Raw genomic sequence first — 13,635 nt, 5'->3', positions numbered from 1 at the left:
AACAAATTTAAATTGCAACTATAAATTTGCGCGCGCGACATGCAGCCCTGAAATGTCAATAATCTAGGAAATAAACTTTTGCAAAATCATAATCAATTCAAAAATCTTGCACACACGTCTCTAAATCTTTCGTACATTAATGCTCTGTGTGCAAATTAAATATCTTATATGCTTGTTTGGTTATTTCCTTATTTCCATGTACAATTAGCAGCCGATAGCAACTCTTTCTCATGCAGCCCTGGGCATGTACGAAAACGTAACGTAACGTGACCAGCAAACGGCGTGACGGCAAACGGGCAGCGCAAAGCGGACGAGCGAAAGGCGAACGAGTAGAGAAAAATTATTGAGCGCAGAGAAAAGTCCACCAAATCGAACGTCGCAGCAAGTGAAAAGGGCGAAAACCGGATAAAAAAAATATATAAATTACTGTGATTGCAATATATAAATAAGTGCGATCCAATATGAATGAGGAATACGATGCGATTGTGCTAGGAACGGGCCTCAAGGAGTGCATCCTCAGCGGGATGCTGTCCGTGTCCGGCAAGAAGGTTTTGCATATTGATCGAAACAAGTACTACGGCGGCGAGTCCGCCTCGATAACGCCGCTGGAGGAGCTCTTCCAGCGCTACGGACTGGAGCCGCCCGGCGAACGATTTGGGCGTGGCCGCGACTGGAACGTGGACCTGATCCCCAAGTTCCTGATGGCCAATGGCCAGCTGGTCAAGCTGCTGATCCACACGGGCGTCACCCGCTATCTGGAGTTCAAGTCCATCGAGGGCAGCTACGTTTACAAGGGCGGCAAGATAGCCAAGGTGCCGGTGGACCAAAAGGAGGCCCTGGCATCCGATCTCATGGGTTCGTTAATAATGCTCTTTTAAGTCCCGTTGCCTTTTTGCTTGGCGGTGAGCCCCCCACGAAAAATTGTGCAAATTACCAGCTGTGCTTGTGTGTGTGCGTGGTTGTATGTATGTATTTTCGTACTCGACTGTTATCTGCTTCCCCTCTCTCGCCCGCACCACTCTCTTTCTCTTCTCTTCTTTGTCTGCCTTTTCACTCGCTGGCAAAGCTCTTGTTGTTGTTATTCCCTTTTTTTTAATGTGACACGTATGTGTGTGCCGAAAAACAGTTGTTTTCTTCGCTCGCCAAAGAATTTCTACCAAAGTTTCCCCCACACATATCCATTTCCACACCATGTTTGTTGGCCCAACTATTATCGCCCTATTCCGATTGGAGTCGAAATTTTAATCGCTCTGCGCTGATTCATACACCTGCCGCTAATTGGTCGCCTCCATTTTACACCTGAATTTCGCTTTGTTTGAAATTTAAGTTTTTCCCTCTTCTTCGTGGCAGCAATGCAATTAGCTAAAACACGCTCTATTTATTTATGATTGGCTCTTGAATTTTTCCATTTCAATTTTTACTTAGTTTTTGCAACCAGGTTTTTGGCCAGGCGCATTGAACCCCCTTCACTTTACAGTGGAGATTGCCTATAAACGAAAACATTTCATGACTTTAGATGTACTACATTTTTTAATTTTTGTCTTTAATTATCAATAATTTGCATATAAAATAGAAATTTTCAATGAAAATGTGACTATTAGGTAGATTTTACTTCCGTTTGTAACAATACCTATTGGATGTCTCAATTTGCTAATTGAAAGTTAAACACCTTGTCCATGCTTCACTGTGTCCGCATTACACATATGCTCGGAATGACGTCATGGGGTGGCCAAGTGGTTTCTGATTGTTGGTGGTGTGTCCTCCGCCCCCTAAATTGAAGGTTTCCCACTGTAGTTGCGTGCTGTTGTCCCAGTGAGTGTCTGTATGTGAGTGTTTGTGGCATGCAAATGAAATGGAAACGGGAAACTTGAAACCCTCGGGCTCGTGCACTCCCTTTATATGCAGATCCTGAACCCCAAACTGACCAATATGGCATTATGGATATACATATATAAATGTGACTTTACTTGCAGGTATGTTCGAGAAGCGTCGCTTCCGGAACTTCCTCATCTACGTGCAGGATTTCCGAGAAGATGACCCCAAGACCTGGAAGGACTTTGACCCCACCAAGGCCAACATGCAGGGTCTGTACGACAAGTTCGGACTGGACAAGAACACGCAGGACTTCACCGGCCACGCCCTGGCCCTTTTCCGCGACGATGAGTATCTGAACGAGCCGGCCGTGAACACCATCCGGCGGATTAAGCTCTACTCCGATTCGCTGGCGCGTTACGGCAAGTCGCCCTACCTTTATCCCATGTACGGCCTGGGTGAGCTGCCCCAGGGATTCGCACGTCTGTCGGCCATCTACGGCGGCACCTACATGCTTGACAAGCCCATCGACGAGATTGTCCTCGGCGAGGGCGGCAAGGTGGTGGGAGTGCGCTCCGGCGAAGAGGTCGCCAAGTGCAAGCAGGTCTACTGCGATCCCAGCTACGTGCCCGAGAAGGTGAGATTCACAAAAGATTTGTGTAAACTAGCCTATTAGTCTTTTGGAAATAACCATGTATTACATTTCTTTTATGTGACAGGTGCGCAAGCGTGGCAAGGTGATTCGCTGCATTTGCATTCTGGACCATCCGGTGGCCAGCACCAAGGATGGTCTCTCCACGCAGATTATCATTCCACAAAAGCAGGTCGGCCGCAAGTCGGACATCTATGTGTCGCTTGTGAGCTCCACTCATCAGGTGGCCGCCAAGGGTTGGTTCGTGGGCATGGTCTCGACCACCGTTGAGACCGAGAACCCGGAGGTGGAGATCAAGCCTGGCTTGGACTTGCTGGAGCCGATCGCACAAAAGTTTGTAACCATTTCGGACTATTTGGAGCCGATCGATGATGGATCCGAGTCTCAAATCTTTATTTCGGAGTCTTACGATGCGACCACGCACTTTGAGACTACTTGCCTGGATGTGTTGAACATATTCAAGCGGGGCACTGGCGAGACGTTCGACTTCTCCAAGATCAAGCACGAGTTGGGTGACGAGGAGCAGTAAACGGGAATGAAGGCCTCATCTGGTTATGGTGCATTTGGACAGCTCAACATCAGCCACAAACATCGTAGATCGTCTCAGCGTCGTGGCCAAACCTTAAAAAAAAAAATACCCAAGATAAGAAAACCCAAAATAAAAGCCCAAAAAAACTAAAGAAAACCGAAAATCCAGAAATTGTATTACGAAAATGCTTTCCATCGAGAGATGAAGTTTTAGATGTGAAACGAATTGCTTGCTTCGCGCAATATTGGATATGCCTAGAAAATATATATATATATATACCAATATAACATAAATTATACAACATGCAGTCGCGTATATATGTACGTCTATATAAATGTATAACTAAGTGAGTGTTAGGCAACTAAATCAAATTCCACAGATTCAGCTTGTGACTCGAGCAAAAGCGCTAGACTCGACAAACACTCTCCCATTTCGCCGATAGGCCAGTCAGTCAGACGATTACGCTTGGACTTTAGTTGTACGAGTATATAATAAAGTATATATATATATATAAAATATGACATCGTATATATATATTATCTATGTATATTGCCCTTCTGCTTGGTTTTTCTTTCTTTTTTTTTTTTGTGATCCACCCAATTTGTGTGGCTGCCAAGGCTCCAAACGAAAGCATAACACATACCTATAAACACGACACAAACTCTTACACATGCATAGTGCAGCATTATAATTGTAATTGTAATCCCCAGAAAGAAATCGATGGTATTGAAAATGTAAAACAGTCGAAAAAGTTCATCGCAGCATATACCCAAAAATAATGCAATTGATCGAAGCGCGGCAAACGACATATAAAGAGAACAGAACCTAAGAAGTTTGTCAATGGTATAGAGAACTATGGTATTCCGCATTTTCAGAATTTACATTTTTAATAAAAATTAAAAAAATATAAACATTTTTTTTTTTATTTACTATTTTTATATTGAGGGATGTTATGTTTGCTTTCCTTTCCCCAAAAGTCTGGTTTCTTTTCGGATTAAGGAATCTTGTCCTGGAGTTTTTCCACCGACTCATTTTATTGAACGTTTTCAGTTTCCGGTTCCGTTCAAAATGTCACTTGAGTTTTATAGCTACCAGCTTTTTATATGTCCTGGAGCTTTTCACCTTTCACACAGACTCATTTAATTTGAGATTTTTAGTTCTGGTTCCAGCCAAAGTGGCACTGAGTTTTGACGTCTTCAGCTTTTGTAACAGCCAAATGGCGGCAGATTTAAACTACATCAGTATGCACTGCAGTCCACGTAGTGACGAAGCGCACCATAAGTGTGTGCCAAGGCGGCTACTATATACACACAGAGAAATGAAAATCTGCTGTTTGACAGATCCTGGAAGAATATGGAAAGGATTTAGACGTATTCTTTGAGGTGACTTAGGATGGTCTGGTCTGTAAAGGAAATGGAAGGGATCTGGCCTAATTCTGGGTGGGATCAAGGAGGTATCTGTGTGGTGTCTTGTTAGGAAGGGGGACCTCTTAGTATAGAGACTCGGTTGTAAATAAAAATCTTTTCCAGACTCGCCATCCAAAAGTGACGACGACAGTCCGGGCGTTTCAGAGTTTGTTAGCTTTTCGCCGGATTTGAATCACGCAGCCATAGGGTTATAGTTATGACCAGGACTCCTCGTTGCCTCTTTATGTGACACAATTACGAATTCCGCAGCAAGTGTTTGGGATGCATTTGAAATACTTGCCCCCTTCCCCTCACCCTACTCACTCCGCACAAATCACCCCTTATGGCCGTGGTAAGTGGGAAATTCTTATTGAATTGCATGTGGCATGCCACACGAGTCGAAGGCTAGTTCGCTCACTTTGGGGTCCTCGTTCTTCGTCCTGCATCCTGTCGATGGCCCCAGGAATGTGCAAAATGCTGAGAATGCCGCTCTCCATTCCTGTTAGTTTTAATGCTGTCACTGACAGTTTGTGTTTTTTTTTTGTCCGCACTCCACTTCACTTTGCCCCGGCTTTTATTTTCCCAGCCCGCCGACGACGACCTGTCCAACAAAATGCCGCCAGTATTTTTCCAATTTCCGTTTCCCAGAAAAGGCAAAAGTGCAAAGACGTTTCGCATTATTTCGCTCTTGCCCAGAGTCGTTGAACATTGAACTCGGTCGCAAGTGCTCAGCTATTCTAGAAGTAAGCCTTACGTCTAGGCATCAACTATTCAAACTGATTTACTTTTTTACAATTACACATTCGCAATTGATTTTGTGTATAGAAATTAAAGTAAATTCTATAAAATCCCAGCTTAGCATTTACAAACCTAACAAGAACTGCACTCATAAATAATTCTAAGCTGGAAAGTTTTTGAAGCCAAGTCCGATGGACTTATGCATTATATCATTTGACCTGAAATATTGGAAAATCTCCTACGAATTCCTGTCACATTTGCCATCTGCAACTCTCTAGTTGCGGCTGATTTGTCATCGCTCCGAGGAATGGGCCCTAACTACTTTCACCATCCAACCCCATCTATTGTGGCTGTTGTCTCTGGTGATGATGATGATGATGATGATGATGGCATGCGGCTGATGTGGCCAAAACACGTCGTAGTCCCGATGCTGGTCAAGTCTTTCACCACATTTTTGCTGCTCCTGCTTCCGTCTTGACTGTGGTTTACGTTCGCTCTTTTTTTTGTTTTTTTTTTTGTGTATTTGCAAGATGGGTCGAAGCAACGAAAAAAAAGGAAAACAACATGAAAAAAGCGTAGAAAAACCGCCGGAGAAGACCAAAATTTGTAACTGGGCAAATTGAAGTCAAAACTTTGGCGCTCAGCGCCGCATGCAAGTCACATACAACAGCGGGTTGGGGGGTGGAGTTGTGCTGGATTGGCTGTATAATGGGCGTGGCTGGGGGAAGGGGCTGCAGCAGGGCATTTGGGTGAAGATAAAGCTATGATGTCGACGCAGCACTGGCAGGCATGACTAAGCTGCCAGCCCCTGTCCAAGTCTGCATCTATATTCGCGTCCTTGTTGTTACGGCTCCTGTTGGCCATGGTCAGGCTAACGAGCCCAGCTCTTACACTGCGAGAAATCGAAGTTATTCAAGCAATCGTGATTGCTTACATATCAGGCATGTAATAATAACATTAGCTACTTTTTTAATTAAGTTATAATAATAATAATGTCTCTTGTTATGCTCCGAGTTAACAAACTTTTTATAAGTGTACAAACTGATAGATAGTAATATTATCTATAAAATTGATCTATAATTTAAAACAAATATTTATTTTCTGTGCATGGGATCTTAATGGGTGGCAAAAGTGGCACCGCGTTGGGCTCGTAATAACAGCCAACCGCAAAGGGGCACACACAGATACAAAACACACACGCACACACACGCCCAGAAAACAAAAGCAACAAAAAGATGCCTTTGGGGGTCAGTTGACGCTGTTGGAGCCATGATTTGGCGGCTTAAGGACTATGGACTACGGACTACGGACTACGGACTACGGACTACGGACTACGGACTTTGGCCATGTGCATTGGTCTAAATTGACGCAGTGGACATGGCCGGGATAAATCTCGCACACGCAGATACATGAGCATTAGGTCAAATTGAATATAATTCTTGGGCTTTCCTTACAGCGTGATGTGATTAATTATACACGTTATGAATATAATGCAGCCGACATGTTGTCTCCTTCGCTGCCATCATCGTCAGCCGTCTCATCATTATCCGCAACGACATTCTGCGCTGAAAAGCTTCAGACAACAGCAGCAAAGAGCGGGAGTGAGTACACTGGGCAAAAAAGATTTGATTGCAAGTTAATTGCATTAAATGAACATATCTCAAAGTTAATGGTTTTGCACATTTTTACGAAATTTTTAAAGTAATTAAATGAAAGGATTTTAATTTCTTCCGCTTACTTACATACCATATATGTGTATTATAATTAAGAAAATGAAATATTTGCACACGTTGCCCACTTTACTTTTACTTTCAGTGGAGTTTTCCTTTTGGCTGCTTTTCAATTACTTGCATTTCCTATTCCCATTGTCACGGCTGCTGTTGCCTTGCATTTTCTTGCCTTTGGCCCACGAGCTTGTCAACAACTTCATTATCGCTTGCGACACTGTGCAACATCATCCGCAACCCCAAAAACCCCACCACCACCCCCACCACTCAACTATCTCCTTACTAGACAAGCAAATTTAAATCAATTAAGTAATCTTATTGCCACTGCTGCAGCTTCTCGTGTTGCTCCTCTGAAGATGCCTTCTGCCCTTTGCCATTTCGCTGCTGCCTGCTTTTAGGCACTACAAAACACTCGAACATACACCGAAAAAATTTGCATTTGCCAAGTTTGCAATTTAGCTATGTTAAAGCGGGGCACTTGCATTAAAATTCACTCGAATTCAAATAAAAAAAATAATAATTTAAGAGTCAATTGAAAACGTATAAGATTTATGTGACACGATTTATGCTTGCTTTAGTTTTTCATTCCAAACCATGTGCAATAATCTCAGTTAATAGCTTATATAAATTTCTCTCTGTGCACAGACAAAAACATTAACACACGCCCACACTTTTTATGTGTCAAGCATTATAACTGTGGCCATTTCTTCACATGTGTGAACGTCTGGCTTTATGTGTGTTTATGTGTCTGTCTGCGTTTGTTGGCTGGCAAACTTTTGCTGTGTTGCATATTTTGTGCAGATTAATTAAATTGCTGGCATGAAGCCGGTAACCAAATGGTCTGGTGGAAGGCAAGGGGCTAAAACTGAGAGGGGGGTTGGGGGGCGGGAAACTCTTTCGGCAAACTACGCTCACAGAGATTGAAGTGCATTATTAAATGTTTTTTCTTAATAATTCATGGATGAGAAAACTAAACAACAACAACAACACTTTCTCCCTTCCCATCGTTGCTCGCATTTTGAGAAAAGTTCGGTTTTCGCAATTAGTTAAAAAGAGCGGCGTGGCAAAAGTTTACTTTGTTTTCAATGAACTCGGGGAAATGCTTGTAAGTAATTGTGGTTCATTACGTAATAAAATATTAAGTAACTGTTCAATTAAATGTCTTGTGTGTACGTTTATATTGACAATAGTTGTACAAACAAAATACTCTTTTAAAAGCGGTAGAGAAAGTCGTGTGTTTTAAAAAATTGTTTAAAAGGCTGAAAAGATACAAGCTAATGGCAAAGTTCTGTATATTTAGAGACGGTTTTTGTTTAAATTCTTTTTTTGCCAATTTTATACCAATCCCTATGATTTTTTGCACAGACACATGAAGTTGAATGTAATAAATATATGACCATGTAAGCTTACCACGTTTTCGCCAGTTAATATTATGTTAACGCTTAACAGAGAAACAAGAGAGTTAAATCTGTTGTTTCTTTAACATCCTTTTATTCGCCATTGATTCGTTCTGTTATTTTAACATGAAAAATACTGATGGGTGGCATAAATATCTATGCAGTTTGTCAAGAAGACAAAAGAAGACAAAATTTAGATTGTGGTTTAAATTGATAATGATTTCTTAAGCTCTTTCGTTGAACCATCCCTGACCATATATGGTTTTTGATTAAGTGACAGTTTATTAAATGAGCTTGGCGTATAACTTAATATAAATCACTTATGATTAATGGAGAGTAAGCCGATCTTTTGAAACCTTTTGCAGTGGCCAATACGAAAATGTTAAATAATGGAGCTGTAATAACGGGAAATTTACCCCTTCAAGTAGAAGCAGTAAGAAATCAAAGAGCTTTATCCCCGCTCTGTTAAGCGCCAGCTAACAGCAAAAGAGAATTTAGTGTTAAAGCGTAACATATGTTACGAACAGTAAGGATAACAGCAAACATTTTTACATTGGCTGATTATTTGTTCTTACAACTTTGTAATTTTCTATAAATATATCGTATTATCTCATTCGGTTTTAATTAGAGCCCAAAGTTAATTTCTTACCGGATAATCATAGCTTATACTATTTATGAATAAATTATTGAGTGCGCTTCTTTCCACATGTAAACGGAGACCAAGCATGGAGCCTTTACGCCCTTTTGCCATTTGTTAGCAATTAAATGTATTCACTTGACGAAGCAATTTTCCATTCACAGCTTCCAAAGACGTTTCGCAAAGGTAGCCTTAGACAATAAAAAGTCTTGGCCAACTTTTCATATGACCAACAATGCCTACGAGCCAAACTAAGGGCGTTGCTATGAGAAAGGTGGTTTGAATTCAAAAGAAAAATAAATGTATAGCCTTGGCATTTCAAAAGTTTATAAGAACGTATACATTTGCATTTTCGGAAGTATTGTTCATTGAAGTAGTTATCGTCCTTGAACGCATTTGCTTAACTTATTTAATTAACTTCAATTTCTTCTAACCGCTGCACGAAGTGATTCTTCGTAAGTCTTTTAAGTCTTGGATTCGGCATTTGATTCACGACGACTCACTGCCGATGTCTCACGAAGTGTCCTTCCACGGTGATAGTGTTGTAATCCGTCTTTTTAAAATACAACGGCAACTAGTGCATATAATCTAGTAGAATGATTTTGGGGCAAGGACTTTAATTTTGCTGATTTTTAGCTTAAAACATAGTTTAAGCTAGAAGCAAATTTCCCAAGAAATTCCAATTCCGCTTACTATGTATCTTCATTCAGCCGATTCGCGCAGCAACTGACACTTTATGAAGTATTTATCTTACTTTACCCAACGCTCAATGTGTTTGTTCTTATTCATGTTACCTGGCTTGTTTACAACTGTCACCAAAACCAACAGCACAACGCCGTGTGGACTCGTCTTTGCCATATTAAGTGCCATATAAATTCATTTACCCACACAGAGAATCGTCTTTTCACCCAGTTTTTATACGGTTGTCCTGGCATTTGCGCTGCGAATGCATTTTAAAAGGGCTTGCACGCATCGCACCCCCCCTTGCCAGCCCCCATAAGTATGCAATAATTTCGCCCTGGCTTAGGAAGTCGACTCCTGGCAATTGTTGCTCCCCTGGCCTGAGTTATATCGACGACGACAGACGGACTCTGCGACACTCTGTAAATTATCCTGCAAGCGGCACAAGATGCAATGGCCGCTTAATTGCCGTGCCGTGCCGATGCCATTATAACGATAAGCCACAAAAATGACCGGAAAAACGATCGATGCCAAGTAGGTTGTCTTAGCCAACCATGGCCTTTCAGGTTACTTTGTACAAAACTTACTTCATTCGAAATGGAAGAGAAACTAATGTGATTTGATTTTCTACTGAAGCATCAATCATCATGTTAGGGAAGCCATTTTCGATGCAACACAAATTAATTTCGATTGATTGATTTGATCAATATTTTTTTATTTTTTAATCACAAGCTATGGCATATTTTTTTAAGCCACAAAATGCAAATCTTGATTTGAATCAAATTTAAGTTGATCACTTTTTTTTCCACCCAACGCAGGTATACATTGTTTAGTAAGAGCTCTTCAATCGCCCCGGGCATTCCTCTTTCCTGTTGCCAAACTGCAGCTGTGTTTACCTTGAAATTTTGGTTTTCAATAATATTTGGCTTCGTGTGTGTGTGTGTTAGTTTGCGGGTGTGTGTGTGTCTGTTTGCTAGTCTACATGTCTTTTGCAAAAATAGCAAATGCATAAATGTGGTTACGCAGCGGAAAAGGGAAAAGGCAAGCCAGAGAAACGAAAAGAAAAGCGAGGCCCTGCGGAAAAGCGGGCGGCTTCGAGGGGCATGAATGTGAAAGTTCAGCGGTGTTAGCGTTATCTGTGCAGCGACAGCCATATTTACCTGCCAACCTAAAAAAAAAAAAGAAAGAAATTATATATGTATATATGTGGGTATGATAGCTACTTGAGTTCAACGGCAAAATTTCTTGCATTTATTTTGTCTGTGTTTCGGAGTGCTCGTGTGTGCGGGCTTTCCAGCCAGAAATTCACCTGTATGCCACTTCAAAAGTGCGGGGTAATCGAAAAAAAGGGTAGCGTACGGAATATGCTCTAATATGTTAGAAAATTGAAGAAAATGCTGGCTTAGAGCCAAAATAAATACAGATACCCCTTGCATGTTTTGGCTTTAATAAAGATATTAAACGCAAAAATTTAATTTTAAAACAAAATCATCGATTTAAATAAACACCACAAAGCACTTTACATAACAGCCACATAGAATATTTTGTATGACAACCTCTATTTCAAGTGCCAAAACAATTTATAATCTTTTTCGTTGCCATTTTGGCAGGAAACTTAATGCCTAATGTGCCAAAAGATTCAATGCAAGGCATCTGGAGAAAGTTAAATAAAATTGGCGAGCATGCTTGTGTGCTTTAAAAACAGTGCTTTAATTGACTTTGACCACAACTGGACTTCTTTTCAAATCAGTTTACTTAGTGTAACTAACCCATCTTTGATCTCTCTCTCTCTCTCTCTCTACCGATTGTTGGTCTGTAAGCCAAATTGAATGGTCTTGCAATTATCGGCTTTTGCTTACAAATTGGTATTGTTTACCCAACCACATGCGACACCTTTTTGCCCATAGGTAGCCATTTTCCTTGGTGGTCCATTAGTTGAGCCTGTTGGCTGTTTGGCTGCATTTGCCGCTTCCTGTCGAGATGCCACATTAGCTGATTCCATCGTTGTTGCGATTCGCATCCTTGCCCTGATGCTGCTCCATTTTGGCTACACTGGCGGAAAGGCAGTGGTGATCCTTGGAATATATCCTCCAAATAGGCAAAGTAGTTGTCGTACTAAGTAACATGGGAAAACAGCTTTCAATAACATATTTAGTTGGAAATATTCGAGATTTTAGAGATTTAGAGAATATTTGAGATTAGAGATATTAGAGATGATCCTTAAATCCGTTAAATGGATAAAGCTATTTATATATTTTAAGAAATATATTGTTGTTAGACTCACACGTATCATATCTCTTGAGTTTTAACCGTGTTGGTTTAATTCTGCAAAAAAACTTTTTATTTTGTGGTGTACTTTTCCTCACTTTTGCCACCACTCTGCACTTTTCCAAAGCATTCGGAGTTTTGAGTGTTTGTCTGCGTGTCTGTTTCAGCTATTTTTATACGATTTGCTATTTTTTCCGGACTTTTGTTTGCCATTGTTGCTGAGCCCCTCACCCCTCCCATTCCCTTCCTTTCTTCCTTCCTTCCTCAGCGATCTAACCCAATTCGACCTCAGCGTTCACCTTCTTTTTTTGCTCCGCTCTTCGCATAAAACTGACGCCAAATTTCTTTGGCGTCAACCAGTGCACAGGACCTTCCACACCCACACACTGATAGCAGGCAGGATTCCGAAAAAAAAAAAATACCGAAAATTGTTGGTTTAGTTGGTGGCTCTGACTTTTCGCGTTGTGTCTCTAACTTTTTTTCATAGTTCGATTTTTCAGGTTCCGTGTGTGCGAGTGTGTGTGTGTGAGTGTGTTATGGTATGGTAAAAAATATCCAAAAATAATAAATGCGTTGCCCCATATGTGTGTGAGCCTGCCTGTGTGTGTGTCTGTGTGTGTGGTGTGCAGTTTGTCAGTTTTACTGGAACTTCTTTGCCTTATATGTGCATGTATGCACCAGCTCCCTTTTCCACCTGCGTGGCAACAAAAGTTTTGCCCTGCATATTGGTAATTTATTAGCATAAAATGCCAGCAACGCGTAAATAATGCACAAACATTTTGTTGTTTTCGTAACATTTAGCTAGCATTTCGCTAGCCTCGGGCTGTCCCCCAAATTTGATTGCATCCGTATTCCCAAGCTATATGTACATATTTGTTTATATATACATATATATATATATAGGTTTTATTGGTTTTTTTCGGGCTCCCGACTGAGCATAAAATTCATTTCCGCCACATTTTCACGTCGCTCACTTGTCACACGACCTGAAGCCGATCCTGTATGGTTTTCTTTGGTTCTCCTATTTTTAACACAACTTCATTACAAGCATATAAGCACACGGCCACGCCTCCATACCGCCCACCCGCCCATCGCTTACAGTGCTGTGAGAGGTTCAATATTTCCGGTTAGAGTGTCGACATTTTATTCGACTCTCGGTTGAAGACTCTTTCCGGGTCAAGTTTTCGATTCTGGGCTCGGTCGAGTGATTTCCTTTCGCCATTGACATGTGACAAGTTTGTTTTTCTGCAGCAGCAGCAGCAGTGGCACTATGATTTAAAGTTAGTTATGACTTCCCCTTCCATGGCAGTAGGTAAATATTTGTACAATTTTTTTTTTTTTTTTTTTTTGGTATTTGAATCAGATTCATGAAATTCATTTTAAAAGGGCTTGCACGCATCGCACCCCCCCTTGCCAGCCCCCATAAGTATGCAATAATTTCGCCCTGGCTTAGGAAGTCGACTCCTGGCAATTGTTGCTCCCCTGGCCTGAGTTATATCGACGACGACAGACGGACTCTGCGACACTCTGTAAATTATCCTGCAAGCGGCACAAGATGCAATGGCCGCTTAATTGCCGTGCCGTGCCGATGCCATTATAACGATAAGCCACAAAAATGACCGGAAAAACGATCGATGCCAAGTAGGTTGTCTTAGCCAACCATGGCCTTTCAGGTTACTTTGTACAAAACTTACTTCATTCGAAATGGAAGAGAAACTAATGTGATTTGATTTTCTACTGAAGCATCAATCATCATGTTAGGGAAGCCATTTTCGATGCAACACAAAT

General features: G+C 41.3%; 1 protein-coding gene across 3 annotated transcripts; it reads left to right on the top strand.

The window, feature by feature from the left end:
• The first annotated feature begins 200 nt into the window (after nucleotides 1–200).
• Gdi (GDP dissociation inhibitor) lies at nucleotides 201–3,901 on the top strand. Of its 3 annotated transcripts, none has more exons than NM_001298852.1 (3): nucleotides 201–855; nucleotides 1,974–2,449; nucleotides 2,532–3,901. In NM_001298852.1, the coding sequence occupies exons 1-3, from the start codon at nucleotides 462–464 to the stop codon at nucleotides 2,991–2,993; spliced, it is 1,332 nt and encodes a 443-aa protein (NP_001285781.1). In that variant the 5' UTR covers nucleotides 201–461; the 3' UTR covers nucleotides 2,994–3,901. The 3 variants fall into 3 exon arrangements, with proteins under 3 accessions (NP_001285781.1, NP_001245953.1, NP_523524.2); NM_001259024.2 differs by having other exon boundaries at nucleotides 281–855; NM_078800.4 differs by having other exon boundaries at nucleotides 281–855; nucleotides 2,532–3,141.
• The last annotated feature ends 9,734 nt before the right edge of the window (nucleotides 3,902–13,635 follow it).

Source organism: Drosophila melanogaster, chromosome 2L, assembly GCF_000001215.4.
Source record: "Drosophila melanogaster chromosome 2L".
Taxonomy (NCBI): domain Eukaryota; kingdom Metazoa; phylum Arthropoda; class Insecta; order Diptera; family Drosophilidae; genus Drosophila; species Drosophila melanogaster.
This window is presented reverse-complemented; position numbering and strand designations above follow the sequence as displayed.

Bases quoted from the DNA above. Each gene is read 5' to 3' on its own strand.
- Gdi (NM_001298852.1), top strand. From the start codon at position 462: ATGAATGAGGAATACGATGCGATTGTGCTAGGAACGGGCCTCAAGGAG. The intron at 856-1,973 runs GTTCGTTAATAA...CTTTACTTGCAG, and splicing joins CCTGGCATCCGATCTCATGG to GTATGTTCGAGAAGCGTCGC. The intron at 2,450-2,531 runs GTGAGATTCACA...TTTATGTGACAG, and splicing joins CCAGCTACGTGCCCGAGAAG to GTGCGCAAGCGTGGCAAGGT.